We start from the raw sequence: 18707 nt of genomic DNA, 5'->3' as shown, positions 1-18707 counted from the left end.
GTCTGTTGCTATTGCTTTCCATAGCAGCTTACTCTTTTCCTTAGCTCTCATCATAATTATAAAGATAATTGTCCAAATCTAAGTTTGCTTAGATTATTTGCTTTTCATGGTTGGGCAGCTTCATAAAGTCAAGGGTTTTGTTTGTCTTGGTTACCACTGTGACCCCAGAACCTGGGAAAGAGTGGTTAGCACAGTGGTTAAGAATAAGGCTTGGGTTCAGGAATAAGACAAAATTAATAATAAATCCAAGCTCTGCTGCTCTGGTGACATTAGGCAGAAGCAGTCTTTTTTATTTCTAACCCTAAAGTTTTGAGATGGGAGGCAATGGAGTAACTCCAGTGACTGAAATAACTTCCTTAGGCTTTGACATGTGAGGTATATTGGCGTGAGTATGGATCAGGGGAGTGATAGGAAACTATGTGCCCTGCTATGGCTGAGAACAGTTTGAGCCTTCTCCACAGTTTGAGGCGTAAGCAGTTCATTTCGTTATTAATTTAATTGCCTCTTTGCATTTTAAGTAACTATTTATACTGTGTATATTACTATATATGTAGTATGTACAATACATTGCAAATATATTATATATGTTGTGTAATATTATCTGTAAACTAAGAAGTGGATATATAGGAGGGCCCTGAAAATCAACTTAGCCCCTCCCATGTACTGTTGATTCCAGATGACTTTTTTCCCCTTTATGAGTTCCAATACTACTGTTTTAGAAGTTATGGGTATCTACCATTTTCCCCTACATTTTGGTCATTCTATCCTTCCTAGTACATTTTGAAAGAAAATGACATTGCTCAGCTTCATGTTTTGAGAAGTACTTACTATATTTAGTCAGTTTTAAAGATTTGAGATTAAAGAAGAATATTTGAACAGCTGTAATATAAAGAATTGGAAGTGATTATGCATTATTTCCATGTTTGCAGAAGTTAAAGAAGAAACATAAGGTGTGTGTCCAAGAAGATCCAATTATTTTTTGAAACTTCAGTAACTTATTAAACACTAATTTAGCAAACAGATTAGAGGTGAGGATTCAAATAAAAATAGAAATATTATCGCTGCTATTGAGGCCCTTATAGTCTAGTGGGAAGTAAGACAAATAAATTAGTGGCTCTCCATGTTTAGGTACATAAAAACCACTTGATAGGTTGTTAAAATACAAGTTCCTTGACTCATTTTGTTCCCCACCTCTGGAGAAGGAGGTCATTAGGCATTTACATGTTCAATAAGCAGCCCAAGTGATTCTGATGAATGTGGTCCATGGACCATACTTCTCAAAGTATGTCTCAATGCCCCCACGTAAATAAATGAGATGATACCATAAGAACTTAAAGGAGGTCTGTATAAGGGACTGTGGGGGTACAAGGAGGAATTGATGAGCCGTGGCTAGAGAAGTTATTATTAGGGAGATAACATGCAATCGGCAGTTTTTCTTTTCATTTTCTTAGACACATTTTAGCTTCCACTAAAGCTACTAAGTCCTTCCTTGAGTTGCATTACTTTTGAATAAGATCATTTATAAAATGTTCCTTTTGATGCTTCCAAACTTTCAGGCTACTAAGGCAGGTGCAGCATCATTGATTCACTACATGGTTCTGATATCAGCTCGCTTGGTACTACTCACTTTGTGTGGATGGGTACTTTGTTGGACCCTCGTCAATCTCTTTCGAAGCCATTCAGTCCTCAATCTCCTTTTCCTTGGCTACCCGTGAGTACTCGAGTTTTACCATTTTATTAGTAAATCTTTAGAAGTTATTTGGGTTGTGCAAATGATTCTGTAAAAGAGGAGAAAATGAAATTCTTCAAATATAAGCCAAGAGTTTAGAAAATTGGAAAATCTGTGGGTATAGTGACCATATATTTTGTTTTCTAAACTAGGGTACAGTTGGGACAACAGGCGTAAACCAGGACTGTCCCAGGTGTTTATATGGCTGTTTTACCAGGGAGAATATTTTAATTATCTCTGTTCACCAAGTAAAGACCCGTGGTACTACCTGTACTAGGGAAATGGTGGTTAATTTTAGTTGAATGAACTGGCTTAATCAGTCCTAACCCTTGGATGGTAATTTGATTGGTCATATTACTTTGATCTTTGAGATCATGTAACAGAAGTACAGTACAGTAACCCTCGCTTATCCACTGTTTTGCTTTCTATAGTTTTGCTTTCCGTGGTTTCAGTTACCCACAGTCAGCCAAGGTCTGAAAATAGTAAATGGAAAATTCCAAATTATACAATTTATATGTTTTAAATTGTATGTTGTTCTGAGTAGCATGATGAAATCTCTTGTCATCGCACTTTGTCCCACCCAGTATGTGAATTATCTCTTTGTCAAGCGTATCCATGCTATACACGCTCCCTGCCCATTAGTCACTTAGTAGCCAACTTGGTTATCAGATTATCTGTCACCATATAGCAGTGCTTGTGTTGAAGTGACCGTTATTTTACTTAATCTCACCCCAAGTGCAAGATTAATGATGCTGGTAATTCACATATGCCAAAGAGGAGGTGTAAAGTGCTACCTTTAAATGAAAGGGTAAAAGACCTCAACTTAATAAGTAAAGACAAAAAATCATGCTGATGTGGCTAAGATTTATGGTAAGAACAAATTCTATCCATGAAATTGTGAAAAGTATATTGTTACAACTATTGTATTTTATTATTAGTTAATCCCTTACTGTAACTAATCTATAAATTAAACTTTATCATAGGTGTGTATATACAATATAGGCAAAGGCATAGTGTATGTAGGGTTTGGTACTATCCATGGTTTCAGGCATTTACTGGGGGTCTTGGAATATATCCCCTGAGGATAAAGGGGGGCTACTGTGTGCCCTATTCAAGCCCTGTAGACATATATATATTATTATTTTTTTAATCAACATTTAATTATGAAAACTTGTAAACACTCAACAATGTTGAAAGAATTTTATGGCAAACATCAGTGTAACCCCCACCTAGATTCTTCCTACTCATATTTTACTATAATTGTGTAATACATACCTGTCCATCTATCCATCAGTCCATCTTATTTTTGGTGCATTTCAAAGTTAAAGTTCAAACCTCAGTTTACTTCCCCCAAATACTTCAGCATATGCATATCATTAATTAGAGCTTGCTGTTTGTCTACAGTTTTTTCTTTTGATGTTGAATTCTTAATAAAATTCACAAATCTTGTATATATTTATTGAATTTTGATAAATGTAAACGCATCTATTTAACTCAAACCCCTGTCAAGATATAGAACATTACTACTACTTCAAAAGGTTCTTCATGCCACTTTTTGGTCAAACCCCCACGTTTATGTCCCCAGAGAAGACCACCGTTTTGATTATTTTCTACCACAGATTAGTTTGCCTGTTCTAAAATGTCTTGTAAATGGAATCATACAGTATGTACAACCTTTTATGTAAGGCTTCTTTTACTCAGCATAATGTTTTTGAGATTCATCCATATGGGTGCATGTATCAGTAATCTTTTATTATATGAATATACCATAGTTTGTTTATTCTTCTATTATGGATACCTGGGCTGTTTCTAGTTTTTGGCCATTATAAATAAAACTGTTAAGAACATACTTAAACAAGTCTTTTTTATGAAGATGTTTTCATTCTTTTGGGAGAAATATCTAGAATGGCTTTGCTGTGTCATTGGATAGGACTATGTTTATAAGAATCTACCAGGCCTTTTTGCAAAGAGTTTGTATCGTTTTTGTCCTCCCACCTATTCTGTGAGAGTTCTGGTTGCTCTGCATCTTTGTCAACATTTGAGGTTTTCTGTCTTTAAAATTTTAGCCATTCTGGTGGGAGTACACGGTATCTGGTGGGAATGTACTGTACATATTGACATATTGCACATACTTTCTTCATTGGAGATGAATAGATAGCTGCTATTTACTGAGCTGTCATTATGTGCTTGGTGCTTATAAACATCACCTGAGGAAATCTTCACCATAATCCAGGAGGTAGTATGTTTAATCTGCTGTAACAGAGATCCAAAATACTAGTGGCTTTAAAAAGTTACAAGTTTATTCCTCTCTCATGTATAGTATGGGTGTAAGTCACCTTAGTTAACTGTGGCAGCCCCATAGTGTTGGGACCCAGGCTTCTGTTCTCTTTTTGCTCCATCCTCCCTAGCAGGATAGATCGGGAGGGGGAGGGCATGATCCAGTTACCCACTTATCACTTCATCCCTCCTCCCAGTGGCCAGAACTTAATTATTGATAGGTACACGAGAGGCTGAACAATTAAATCTTTAGTAGGGCAGCCCTATTACAACTAGAAATTCTGTTGCTGTACAGAAACAGGAGAACAATGGCTGTTGGCAGAAAATTAGCAGTCTTTGCCATAGGCAAAGACAAGTTAAGACATTGTAAAACTTTCTCATGGTTAGACAAATAGTGAGAGACTAAGATCTTTTTGATTCCAGAGCCCTTGTCTTAACCATTACTCTGTAATCAATAGTTCTCAAAATGTGGTTCCCAGAAGAGCAGTGTGAGCATCATCTAGAAGTGTGTTAGAAATAGAAATCTCAGAATCTGTCCCAAACCTACTGAAACAGAAACTGGAAAACAGTGCCCACCAAGTTTTATTTTAACAAGCCCTCCAGGTGATTCTGATGCTTGGTCAAGTTTGAGAATTATTGCTTTATGCCAGTTATGGTGTTGAAGTGTTAGCATGAATTTATATGGGTGATCACATAGTATAAAATCAAGGCATAATCAGAGATTGTGCCGACAAGGATAGCAGGAAGAATCTTTCTATTTGGTTGTACTTTGTAGGTCTAATTATATTGTTTAAACAATTATGTAAGGTACTTATCAGCTGAATTCATTAATATTACCCTTTTCCCTACAAAATGTTATAAACATTTTTTCATGACTTAGATTTTGTATAAGGTATGTACACTTTATATCAATTGCTTCTGCATTTGTAGATTAATATCTTAGCTGTTTGGGTTGAAAATAAATTATTTAGTCATTCTCCTTACCTGGTTGAACCAGAAGATTAACCTATCTGATTTAAAAGGCTACGTACGGCTATATCAAGGAATGTTTTGGCCAGGTTTAAGAGGATTACCATCATCAAAGTGACTAGCAAAGTTTTCTATTTCAATTTGGGTATATAAAGAAGCCTATTCTTAAAGGCTTTTCACAGGAAATAAGAATGCAATTTAAACAAATTTTAGGTTTCGGTATACAAGCATACCTCAGAGATGTGGGTTTGGTTCCAGACTGCTGCAATAAAGTGAATATTGCAGTAAAGTGAGTCACACAAATTTTTTGTTTCCTAGTGCATATAAAAGTTATGTTTACATTATACTGCAGCCTGGTCAGTGTGCAATAGTAGTATTATATAAATTATATGAAAATTATATGTATCTTAATTTAAAAATACTTTATTTTTTAAAATAAAAAATGCTAATGATCATCTGAGCCTTCAGTGAGTTGTAATTGTTTTGCTGATGGTGGATCTTGCCTTGATGTTGATGGCTGCTGACTGATTAGGGTGGCGGTTGCTGAAGGTTGGGATGGCTGTGGCAATTTCTTAGAATAAGATAGCAGTGAAGTTTGCCACATTGATTGACTCTTCCTTTCATGAAGGATTTGTCTGTAGCATGTGATGCTGTTCGATAGCATTTTACCCACAGTGGAACTTCTTTCAAAATTGGAGTCAGTCCTCTAAAACCCTGTGGTTGCTTTATCTGTTAAGTTTATATAATATTCTAAATCCCTTATTGTCATTTCAACAATATTCACAGCATCTTCACCTGGAGTAGATTCCATCTCAATAAACCACTTTCTTTGCTCATTCATAAGAAGCAACTCCTTATCCATTCAAGTTTTATCACGAGATTGCAGCAATTCAGTCACATCTTCAGGTTCCACTTCTATTTCTCTTGCAATTTCCACCACAGCTGCTCTTACTGCCTCCACTGAAGTCTTTTTTTTTTTTTAAGTAGGAGAATTTATTTAAATTAAAGGATGTCAATCATATAAATTTAAGTATAAATGCAAGTTACACAGTATGACATATTGTGTGTGAGGCTGTGTGAGTGTATGTGTGCACCTGATCCACTGAAGTCTTGAACCCATCAGAGTCATCCATGAGAGTTGGAATCAACTTCTTCCAAATTCCTATTCATGTTGATATTTTGACCTCCTTTCATGAGTCACAAATGTTCTTAATGGCATCTAGAGCGGTGAATTCTTCCCAAACGGTTTTCAGTTGACTTTTTCCAGATCCACAGAGTAATTACTATCTATGGCAGCGATAGCCTTACAATATGTATTTCTTAAATAATATGACTTCAAAGTCAAAATTAGTCCTTGATCCATGGGCTGCAAAATGGATGTTGTGTTAACAGGCATGAAAACAACATTAATCTTGTATATCCCCATCAGAGCCTTTGGGTGACTAGTTGCATTGTCAATGAGTAATATTTTGAAAGGAATCTTTTTTCCTGAGCAGTAGGTGTCAGCAGTTGGTCATGTTCAGTAAACCATGCTGTAAACAGATGTATTGTCACCAGGGCTTTGTTGTTCCTTTTATAGAGCACAGGCAAAGTAGATTTAGCATAATTCTTAAGGGGCCTAGGAGTTTCAGAATGGTAAATGAGCTGTGGATTCCACTGAAAGTCATCAGCCTCATTAACCCCTAACAAGAGAGTCAGCCAATGATTTGAATCTTTGAAGCTAGGCATTGACTTTTCCTCTCTAGCTATGAAAGTCCTAGATGGCATCTTCTTCCAGTATAATATAAGGTTGTTTTGTATCCATTGAAAATCTGTTGTTGAGTGTATGTGCCTTAATCAATGATCTTAGCTAGATCTTCTGGGTAACTTGCTGCAGTTTCTCCATCAGCACTTGCTGCTTCACCTTGTACTTTGATGTTTTGGGACAGCTTCATTCCTTAAATCTCATGAACCAACCTCTGCCACCTTCAGACTTTTCTTCTGCAGTTTTCTTACCTCTCTTAGCCCTCACAGAATTGAAGAGAATTAGGGTCCTGCTCTGGATTAGGCTTTGGCTTAAGGGAATGTTGTAGATGGTTTGGTCTTCTATCCAGACCACTCAAACTTTCTGCATATCAGCAATAAGGCTGTTTTCCTTTCTTTTCATTCATGTGTACACTGGAGTAGCACTTTTAATTTCCTTCAAGAACATTTCCTTTGCCTTCACAACTTGGCTAACTGTTTGGCACAAGAAGCCTAGCTTTTGGCTTGCCTGGGCTTTGGACATGCCTTCCTCACCAGACTTAATCGTGTCTAGCTTTTGATTTAAAGTGAGAGATGTTCAACTCTCTCTTGAACACTTAGAGGCCATTTAAGGTTATTAATTGGCCTAATTTCAATATTGTTGTGTCTCAGGGAATAGGGAGGCCCGAGGAGAGGGAGAGAGACAGGGGAATGACTGGTTAGTGGAGCAGTCAGAACATACGATATCCATTAAGTTTGCTCTCTTAATTTATTTTGGGACATGGTTCATGGTGCCCCAAAATAATTTCAATAGTAACATCAAAGATCACTCATCATAGATCACCATAGCAGATATAACAATAATGAAAATATTTGAAATATTATAAGAATTATCATAATGTGACACAGACATGAAGTGGGCACATACTGTTGGAAAAATGGCGCTGATAGACGTACTTGACACAGGATTGCCACAAACCTTTAGTTTGTAAAGATTTAAAAAAAAAAAACTGCAATATCTCAAAACATAATAAAACAGTCCAATAAAATGAGGTATGCCTATGTTTGCCTTCTTTATTTTTTTAAAAGTTGTGTAATCTACCTTTTATCTCAATTTAAAAGTGTGAGAAATTTAAAATACTAGATATGACAATAACTATATCTTTTCCTGTTTATTCATAGGTTAAAATAAGAAAGAGGCTCTTTTCTGCCTCTTTTTTTTCTTCAGTTCTCAAATAGCTTCTCAGTTTAGGGTAAATTAGTCTAAACTCTAACAGTTTAGAGTTTAGTGGTTCCTAAATATATTTTGAATCAATCCACTGTTCTCCATAGTTTCTACTATTACATTCTAAACCTCCATGTGGTCTTCTGATAATCCATTCTTTTTTTTCTTTTTGAGACAAGAATCTCACTCTGTCACCCCGGCTACAGTGCAGTGGTGTCATCATAGTGCACTGTAACCTCAAACTCCTGGGCTCAAGCGATCCTCCTGCCTCAGCCTCCTGAGTAGCTGGGACTACAGACCAGTGCCACCACGCTTGACTAATTTTTTCTGTTTTTGGTAGAGATGGGGTCTCACTGTTCCTTAGGCTGGTCTCGAACTCTTGACCTCAAGCAATCCTCCCACTTTGGCTTCCCAGAGTACTAGGATTATAGTCGTAAGCCTCTGTGCCCAGCCTGATAATCCATTCTTGTTCCCCTCATTTTATTTTTCATTGTAGCTAGAATGATTTTCAAAATGGGAAATTTGATCATGTTATTAACGCTGTCTAAAATCCTTTAATGAATCATTTCCTTTACCTTACAAAACCTTCCGTGGTCTGAGCTTTTGGTACTATCTTTCCAGTTTCATTCTACCCTGTATCAGTTATCTATTGCCACAGTAATGCTGTAAAACACACAAAATCATAGTAGCATACCTCAGTAGGTATTTATTGTGCAAGTGGTGGGGTCAGCTGGAAGTCAGGAGGCTCTCCTGATCTTAGCTGGGTTCAACCACATACCTGAAACAGGGACAACTCAGCTCTTCTCCATATCACCCTCATCCTCTGGCATACTAGCCTGCTTATGGTCCCATGAAATTGTCAAGAGTATCAAGAGAGCAAGCCCCAGTGTACAAATCCATTTCAAGCTTTTGCAGCATGTCTGTTGACATCTCATTGGCAAAACAAGTAACATTGTTGAGCCTAGTATGGGGGTAGGGCAGGTCACCTTACCCATAGAATGAGGGCTGTGTGGTTACATGGCAAAGAGCAAGACTACAAAGAAGGAAGGAAGGGTAAAGAATCCGGGCCATCATTGCATTAATGACACACTCCAGCCTCTTACCTGCAGCCCTAAACCTGCATGTGCAGCTTGTGTTTTGGCAGCGCTGAACTTCTTACTTCAGCACTACTGAACTTCTTACAGCCTTCTGTGGCTATCACAATTTTGTACATGTGTGAGTTTTTCTGCCTAGTACTTTTACCTCTGTCCCCTTTCATCCTCCCAAGGGAATATTCATGGTGGATCTCAGAGCTGCTGCTAACCATCTTCTTAATCAGTAACAAGCTCATCCTTTCTCCCTTTGTAGAAAACTGTGAACAAGTATCATATCATTTTAAAATAAAATTTATAACTAAATAAGATATCTTTTTACTTGCGGTTTTCGTATCTGACTTTATGTCAGTGATATGACCATTTTATTTACAATACCTAATCATAATATGGAAGTTACTTAATGAGGACTTGGGGAAGTATTTAAAAAAATTTAGTGAACCAACATGTGGAATAACTATAAGAAATTATCAAAAGTCTCAAATATATTCAGTCTTTTAACCAATAATTTTACTTCTAGGAATTTATTTTTACTTCTAGAATTTTTTCAATAATTCATGAAATATTTATAGGGTTCTTACTATGTTTCAGCCACTATTTCAGGTACCAAGGATATAGCAGTGAATTAAGCACACTGAAATCTCTGGTTCATAGAACTTAACTTGTAGTGAGGGGAAGAAAGACTAAGAAAAAAAAAAACAACCCCAAATTGAAAACCTAATAAACATGTAAACTATGTGGAGTGGTAAGATTTGTGGAGAAAAATAACCAGGAAAGGAGAACTAGGGGTGCCTGTGGTATTGGGGTGAGTGGTATATTAGGGAGACAGGAGGGCCCCTCATGAAGAAGGGGACATTTGAGGTGAAGGGCAAGCATGTGAAAACTACCAGATGTTCACAAAGGTGTGTGTTAGGAAAATCCTTATCCTGCTGTTACTTATGGTAGTGGAAAATAAGAAACAGCCTGTTTCCAACAAGAGACAAATGGGTAAATTATGGTACATCTATATGAGAACACTATGCTGTTTTTAAAAATTGTTATAGAAAAATATTTAGACATGAGAAAATACTCACTACACACACACACATACATACACACGCACAAAGTTAGAACAGTTTATACTGTATGAGGCCAAGCATATAAAAGGAAAAAAGTATAGGTAACTATATATATATATAAAGTTTACAAGTTAGAAAATGTGCACCGGGGTTATAAAAATGATTATTTCTAAGGTGATTTATATTTTGTTATTATGGTTTCCTGTAGTTTTCTATTATTCTACAATGAGTGTATACTGCTTTTGTGGAAAAAAAGAGCTTCCCAAATAATGAATTTACCATCAGCAAAATCCTTCTTGAGTTATGTTTATTCTAGTGGACTATTTTATTGACATTGTTGTAAGATTTGATCTTAGGTGGTATCTAGGGACTCATTTTCATATTCAACTTGTTTTACAGGTTTGGTGTTTATGTTCCCCTCTGCTGTTTTCATCAAGATAGCAGAGCTCATCTTCTTCTCACAGACTATAACTATGTGGTTCAGCACCAGGTGGTAGAGGAAAGTGCCTCAACTGTGGGTGGCTTGGCCAAATCCAAAGACTTTCTCTCCTTATTGCTGGAGTCTCTAAAAGAACAATTTAATAATGCCACGCCCATCCCCACTCACAGCTGCCCCTTATCTCCAGACCTCATTCGCAATGAAGTAGAATGTCTAAAAGCTGATTTCAACCACAGAATCAAAGAAGTTCTCTTCAACTCCCTCTTCAGTGCCTACTATGTTGCATTTCTCCCCCTGTGTTTTGTGAAGGTAAGTGGTTATCTTGCTTTTATGTGCTTCCTGGATTTGTGTGTGAATTATATAAACTGGGTATTTCTTGTTTAATCCCCCTTTTCTCTGTCTCCCCTTTGGCAGCCTGGATGGTGGAGTTCGGCTGCATCTGGAGTGCACTAATACGCTCCTGGTTGGCGGATAGGTATTTCTATATATGTGATGCACCCGTAGTGGTCCCTCCATTTTTTCTTTTCTTTCTTTTTCTTTTCTCCTTTTTTTTTAAAAGTATTTTTTAGTTTCTGGGGATAATTAAAATGTCCTTGTAATAGAATCAGTATGTAGTAGCTTAAAAGGACCAAGGTTTCAACAGAATTTAGCCTACTGTGTTTGACATTAACATGGTTATCAGGAGTTTCCTTGAATTTAAACTAACCTTTATCTAAACTTCAATTTACTTCAATAGAAAAGAAAAATGATCTGGATGTCACTTGGGCCCAAAATCTTTTGGGACATTTTAGTGCCCTTCTTTCACCCATTCAGAAGCACTTCTGCAGCCGGAGTGGTCCTTCAGAGAGCACTCAGTTCTTCTAGAAAGGAAACACTTAAAATATAATTGCCTCTCCCTCCCAGTCCTAACTCATACAGCCAGAGAGTCAGGTTGAAGGATTTTGGAGGACTCTGCTCTTGAACTTTCTGCACGGACAGCAGGACAACCAGTGCATGTGTGACTCAGTGTGGCATTTGTCTGCAGGGCATATGTACACGCACCCATTCCTGCCTCTGTTTGCCAGTGCATGGATCATTTCTCTCTCTTCTGGTCTCTTCCAGAGTACCCAGTACTATGACATGCGCTGGTCATGTGAGCACCTCATTATGGTGTGGATCAATGCTTTTGTCATGCTCACCACGCAACTGCTGCCATCCAAATACTGTGATTTGCTACATAAATCAGCTGCTCACCTGGGCAAGTGGCAGAAGCTTGAACATGGGTCCTACAGCAATGCTCCACAGCACATGTGAGTAGGATAGAGGGTAAAACCATGTAACACTTTTCTACATGCCGCTGATCATGTTTATTTGCTCTTTATGTCATTCTTGGCTTTGAACATTTAATTTTTAGTTTTTGTCTACGTGGATGCTTGTCATCATGCTAAACCAAACACAGGGGATATTAACTCATTTCCACCACCATCCCCAGCCCTTCCTTAAATGCCTTCTACTTTTCAGCTGCCCAGTCACTTTAGCGAATGTAATTTATCTCCCAGGCTGTACCCTTGGAATTCTCTTTAAGTCTTACCCCTTTGCCCAAATTCAAAGAGTCATGATATATTTTTAATTCTTTTTAGAACACTTTAATATTTGTTTTCTCATCTTCTTTTCCACAGCTACGTAGTTGCTAGCAACTCATCTCACACTTAGACAGCTGGAATTTGCTTCCCTCGTTTTTTTTTCTAATACATGCAGGTTTATTTTAGTAATTTTTCTTGCCTATACTTTTTACTGTTTTTTTCCCTTTTCTTTCTAAACTCTTTACTGAATATTTCCCTGCTCCTCCCATATTTAAATGAAAACTGTCTCTGACTGTGAGTTCTAAGTATTCCTTTCATATCCCCCTTATCAGTAATTTCTCTGCATGGCCCATTATCCGAAAGAGCTAACTTTAGAACCCTTTTGTTCTCTCACTTCTGAGCCTGTCATCATACCTTTCTCTCAGACCTGGACCATCTTCATCTTCCCCCCTTTTATAATTTGCACATTTCACAAATTTCATCCCCTAGAAATTCTTTCCTAATTAAGTGGGACAGATTGAGGTGACCTTCCCTTCCCCTCTCCCCCTCAGAGTTCTCCCTTCAATTATCTGCCTTGATGTCTGATACAGATTAGCACAGGCCTTCAAGCCCAGGAACTGAAAGAGATTGGGCCAGGCTGAAAAGAAACCCGACTGTGGGCAAAGGACAGATTTCAATAAAAATTGAAAATACAATCCACAGTACTAGTACTGTACATCTTCAGGCTACTGATGGCACATGGCCATGAGGTGTATCATCACTTTAATGCTGGTAAGTGTGAGCAAGGCCGGTGGAACATTTTCTGAACTGGGAAAGCTTCAGGGTGCTAGAATTTTTTTTTTTAACATGTCTAAACTGCTGTCCCAGTTCTTACCCTAGGAAACTAACCTTTCCAAAATGAGGAAGAGATGAATTAACTTAGATTTTTTTTAAAAGCTTAACCTGAAGATCCCCAACCCCACCCCAACTCCATTACGTTGATGCTGGAAAGAATGAAGCTGCTTCTTCCTTAACTTCTTTTCCCTAGAGAAACCTCTGTAAAAATAAACCAAGAAAGCGGTAAAAAGAAAACTCTGTGTATATGTTGTGTTTCTCTGTGTTCTGTTGTATACCTTCTCACATTTGTGAGGTATTTGAATTATTAAGCAAACTGATTTTCTGTCGCTTTGGGGGGTATAATTCTGCTAGTTTGACAGTGTGTTAATTTCTCCGTTACTCTTATTGCCATTAGCTTTCTCTTCTTGTTTGTTCCCTCTTGCATTTCCGCCGGTGGACTCTGCTTACTTGGGGTGACGATGACAGTCCACCTGCTTATACTCTGTTTTCTGGCTCCTTAGGTGCCTTACTTACGCATTTATATCCGCTCATTCTTCTAAGTCTCTTAAGTCTTCAACACTAAGTTAACTGTATCACTCTGTACTATATAGCAGTAAAGTTATAATAACGAATCCTTTCTAACTATTTCCAGTTTGACCATGGAATTACTATATTTTCAGAATTCAGACAGATGAAGCCTTGAATACTTAATCCCTTCCATAGAAATATAGCTGGCCTTGCCAGACACTATCTTGTCTGTAATTGCCAATATGCTAACATTGCATTTCTTTTTCCCTTAGTTGGTCAGAAAATACAATATGGCCTCAAGGGGTGCTGGTGCGGCACAGCAGATGTTTATATAGAGCCATGGGGCCTTACAACGTGGCAGTGCCTTCAGATGTATCCCATGCCCGCTTTTATGCAAGTACCGCTTATTTGTTTTCAAACATAAGCGTAGGGGTAAGTGTTAGGAGGCCACTCTATGTGTAAGCACCTAGCACAGTGCGTAGCACATATTAGGAAATTAATACATGGTCATTATTGCTACTACTGTTAACAGTGGCCCTTGTCCTTTGGAAGTGTCTTCAGAAAGGCTGTGGGAAGGTCATATATTATTATTTCCAGTTACAATAGCTTGGCTGATTTATTTAGTTATATTGGAATTTGTTGAATCTAGTATTACATGAAACAAGTAGGCAATTATCTAACACTTCCTTTTTTATCTTACAATTTTTATTTTGTAATGGTTTGGTTTAGTGGTATCTTTAAAGTATATGGTATCTGTGTGTCCATAAGTGATATTTGATGTAGTAATAGTGTGACTTTACTTTTTGGTATTTGTTATATAATTATCTCCTCAAAATATCTTAACTTCCCCTTTGGAAGACAGTCAAATGCCATGATCTGTGGCCTAACTTTTACCTGGATTAAAAGGAAAAAGGCTTGAAAGTTAAAAAAGGAAAAAGCAACAGATACCTACTAAATCCAGCTTCTTTCCCATTTGAACTCATGCCTTGTGTTATATTCTATTTGGTCTTTCAGTTTTCCAGAAATTCTGGCTGTAGGAGGCAGAAATACTTACTTAAAAAGGGAAAGGCCAGCAGACCAATGGGAGAGGGGAAGAGAAGGTGCATCTAGAGACCTGTTCTTAGTAAAAATGCCCATAGTGCATTACCTTGCCTTTAAATGGAGATCATATTCTTACAATTGGACTTTTTTTTTTTTTTTTTTTTTGAGATACTTGCATCCTTTTCTCTCTCTATCCCTCCCAGTTCATTTGTGAGGGGTCCTGGTTCTGCAGGTGTTTGTTACTAAGGGACCTTTCAATTAAATACTGGAACTTGCTGATGCTTGTACATACCATGGTGGGGGAAGAGGGGGCAGGTTGGGGGTTGGGAAGAACATGAGAGGGAAAGGCTCTTGAATGAGAAAGCTACAAGCATCTCCTTGACTCCAGTGGAATTGCCTTAAGATGGGAGTGGACTTAAGTCACAACTACACAAGCATTTTATTTCTACATAGAATATTTAATTCAGCCAGCTGAATTCTCTAGATCATGAATAACTTCTGTTGGTCCTTGCAGTCCCTTGAAACCTGTCATAGCCAGATATTTCATTAGGATTTTCTGCTTGAAAAATAAGTATTTTCCCTGCTAGCTTTGGACAGCCAAAGAATCAGGTGAAAACTATAGAAGAAAGATTAGGCAATTAACTTATTAGTGATTTTGTATGACCAGATAGATAGTTAAATAAGTGCTTTTCAAGGTGGTCCTTGGGCCACCTGCATATAAATCACCTGGTCCACTGTTTAAAAACCATGATTTAGGGCTCCCATCCCAGCCTTCTGAACCAGAATCTCTATATGATCCCAGGAATTTTCAGCATTTGCATATTTGAAATGATTCTTAGGCACACTGAAATTTGAGAACACTCATTTAAAATGTGCCTGTTACCCATAGCTATTAGACTCTGGGGTAAACATTTTCTTCCTCCTGAACCGGGGTACCTTTCAGGGCTGTCATGATAATTTGGCTTCATTCTCAGATGTAAGCTCTGAGATCTAAATTCCATCTAAATTAATTCTTTTAGATTAGAAACACTACCACTATTGCAGTCTCTCGTCATCTAAATTTAGTACTACACTGGTTAAGCTGAATTGTTAGGTAATGTACCTTTGCAACCTATGGCCTATATCTTATATTCATAATACCTTTTTATTAGTAAACTAGGATTTAGCCTCTTAGAATGAAGAATTTGGTGGGAGTGAAAATAGTAAGCCCTGTTTTTGGCCTAAGTCTAATTCTGATTCATTTTTCCTTCCTTTCTCCTTATCCTGTGTTTGTGCACCCTACTTCTCAATATCCAGAAAAAAATAAATAAATAAACAGCAGAAGTATGTGGTGTAGAGGATTTCGGTCAGTGACCATGGTGGGTAAAGAGTTTAAGGACAAATTAAGAAACTATTTTATTGATAGTCACCTTGTAACTTCCCTTTTTCCCCAAACTTGTCCAATGTTGGCGTTTATGTCTTAACCCGCAAGCTAAGAATGGTTTTTACAGTTTTAAATGGTTACATTTTAAGTGCTTATGTATGTACCTACATAATATCCTCAAGTTTTGCCTCTTGCAAAGGCTAAAATATTTCCCATTTGGTCTTTTATCCAACCTCTGTCTTAGATAAATATGCTTTTGGTTATCTTAAATAAAATACATATCTAAGATATAATCTAAGAAAAATCTTTCTAGGTAGTGTTCTTTTGGGCATAATCTCTTTTTATGTCTCAGGGACATTGAAATAAAATTTATTTCATCATTCCTTTAGCAAAAAGGAAAAAGTTTGGATCTCTACAGAAAGAAATAGCCTGCTTGATACTCAACGAGCAGATCTACTTGTTATTGCATGTAGGAACCTGTAAATATGAAATTATTGTAAGAAAATGAATGCAAGAATAACTACAGTCTTTTCTACAAAATAATGTCTTGCTTTTTAACTTCCTTACAGTTTCTATTTCATCGACCATTAAGGCTGTTAAATCTGCTTATCCTTATTGAGGGCAGTGTCGTCTTCTACCAGCTATATTCCCTGCTGCGGTCGGAGAAGTGGAACCACACACTTTCCATGGCTCTCATCCTCTTCTGCAACTACTATGTTTTATTTAAGCTCCTCCGGGACAGAATAGTATTAGGCAGGGCATACTCCTACCCACTCAACAGTTACGAACTGAAGGCAAACTAAGCTGCCTCTCAACAATGAGGGAGAACTCAGATAAAAATATTTTCATACGTTCTATTTTTTTCTTGCGATTTTTATAAATATTTAAGATATTTTATATTTTGTATACTATTATGTTTTGAAAGTCGGGAAGGGTAAGGGATATTAAATGTATCCATAAACAAAGTGATGTGATCTTTCATGTGTTAGTATATTTGAATAATATACATATGAGAGGTATGCCTCTCCAGCAAAGAGATTAATTTGTTTGTATGGCTCTGGAATAACTCATTCCTTTATGAACACATCTCATGTATTACTTGACACAGTACCTTTGGTGTATCTGCTTTCCTTCCAGTTCTTCTCATGATCTTAGCAGGCCTCAGCTGGCCAGTAATTATTGCTCCAGAAAGGCAGATCAGTGGAGTTGCCTGCTAGCACCCATTCTCTTTTTATTCAGCAGGCTAGTAGTGTTAAAATACATAGAGAAAAGAGTTGGTTGAAGTCCTGAATGAGGTTCTCTTTATTGCCTAGGAGGAAGCATTTCTGAGATATGGACTCAGCTGGTCTCTTCTACCCTGTGACCTGTAAATATACTCTTGCATAAGCTCCTATTCTCAGACTCAGGGTTTTGCTGTCAGTTTTCCTTTTCTTTCACTTTTTTCATCTCCAGAGATTTTCCTTTTACTCTTAGTTATTTGAAGTAATACTTCGTAAGACAGAAAGTCTTTGGCGTGCCCACACTCATGAAGGAGATGGTGTGTGGCTGGATTAGTGGGAGAAGCTGAGTGGAAATGCCATGTGGTCTGGAGAATATAGGCAGGTTGATAATACCGAGCAACTGGGAGAATGGGCAAGTCCTCAGCTAAACATTCTTAGATGTAGTATAACTGCAACCTGCCTACAAATGCATCATGTTTGGAGTTATGAGAAGTAAAATGTAAGAGTTTATCACCTTGTCTTCCTTCAGAGAATTTAATCTATATCCAAAATGTGTGTTTTAAATTTCATATTCCAGAATCTTCATGTTTATGAGCATTACTCCTTTAAGTTATCATTCTTGGGAGATGATATACTTGGTCCATTGATGTCACTAATCATATAAACTTCCAAGGCCTTGTCTTGGAGAGCCTAAAATATATTGTGATATGTTTTTTATGCTGGGTTTGGTTTTTTACGCTGTGAAACTTGTGGTGAGACAAAATATGAGTTACGAAGTTCAAAGACCAGTCACGTAGTTTATAAACTGGCTCTGAAAACAGTTCTTGCAGAAGAGCTCCCAAAAGGTTTTCAGCAAAGGAAGCATTATGAGGTGTAGGTGTGTATGTACCTACATAAGGTGACCGACCACTTTTAAGTTTATATTAACCATTGTTTTCTTAAATATTTTGATGTGTATACATTTTTTTAAAAAGTTAAATTATTCAGCATTCAGTCTGAATCTATTCAACCATTCAGCAAATATATATTGACCACCAGGCACTATATTAGGCACTGAGGATATAGCAGTGACTAAGAAATGCAAAGGTCCTACCCACACACAGCTTACAGTGTGGGGGGGGGGTGGGGGCGCGCAGGTGGTGCAGAACATGCAATAAATAAATTTATGTATAATATAAAGTTTCCTGGTAGAAGTGATAAGTACAGTAAATAGAAAATAAATCATGACAAGAAAACAAAGAGGTAGGATTGACACTGCTGTAAGTCATCTATGAGGAGATGATTTTTGAGTAAAGATCAGACAAAGCAAGAGTCATACAAATAGCTTTGGGGAGAATTCCCTCTTACTGTGGCAGCAAGGACAGTGCCTTGAGGTGAGAACAAGTTGGTATATTAGATGAATAGCAAGAAAACTTGTGTATTAGGTTGGTTGCTTTTTAAAGTGGTTTGGCCTAACTATGGAGGTCATTGGGGTAGAGGGAAGGCAGAGAAGCTATGATATCACTATTTTTTCCTTAGGATCTCGAAGATATGCTTCTCTTGGCTAGTCTTTTTTTTTTCTTTTAAGAGACAGGGTCTCTTTATGTTGCCCAGGCTGGTCTTGGCCTCCTGGCCTCAAGTGATCATCCTGCCTTGGCCTTTGAATGGCTGGGATTACAGGTGCAAGC

General features: G+C 37.5%; 1 protein-coding gene across 1 annotated transcript in view; it reads left to right on the top strand.

The window, feature by feature from the left end:
- Positions 1-16705, top strand: part of TMEM39A (transmembrane protein 39A) — a 32260-nt gene extending 15555 nt beyond the window's left edge. The window contains exons 5-9 of the mRNA XM_069472664.1: positions 1557-1711; positions 10471-10819; positions 11612-11799; positions 13689-13809; positions 16390-16705. Coding sequence (XP_069328765.1) covers positions 1557-1711; positions 10471-10819; positions 11612-11799; positions 13689-13809; positions 16390-16623 — 1047 coding nt within the window. The 3' untranslated portion in view covers positions 16624-16705. The remainder of the gene's footprint in view (positions 1-1556; positions 1712-10470; positions 10820-11611; positions 11800-13688; positions 13810-16389) is intronic.
- Positions 16706-18707: the final 2002 nt, after the last annotated feature.

Source organism: Eulemur rufifrons, chromosome 7, assembly GCF_041146395.1.
Source record: "Eulemur rufifrons isolate Redbay chromosome 7, OSU_ERuf_1, whole genome shotgun sequence".
NCBI lineage: Eukaryota > Metazoa > Chordata > Mammalia > Primates > Lemuridae > Eulemur > Eulemur rufifrons.
This window is presented reverse-complemented; position numbering and strand designations above follow the sequence as displayed.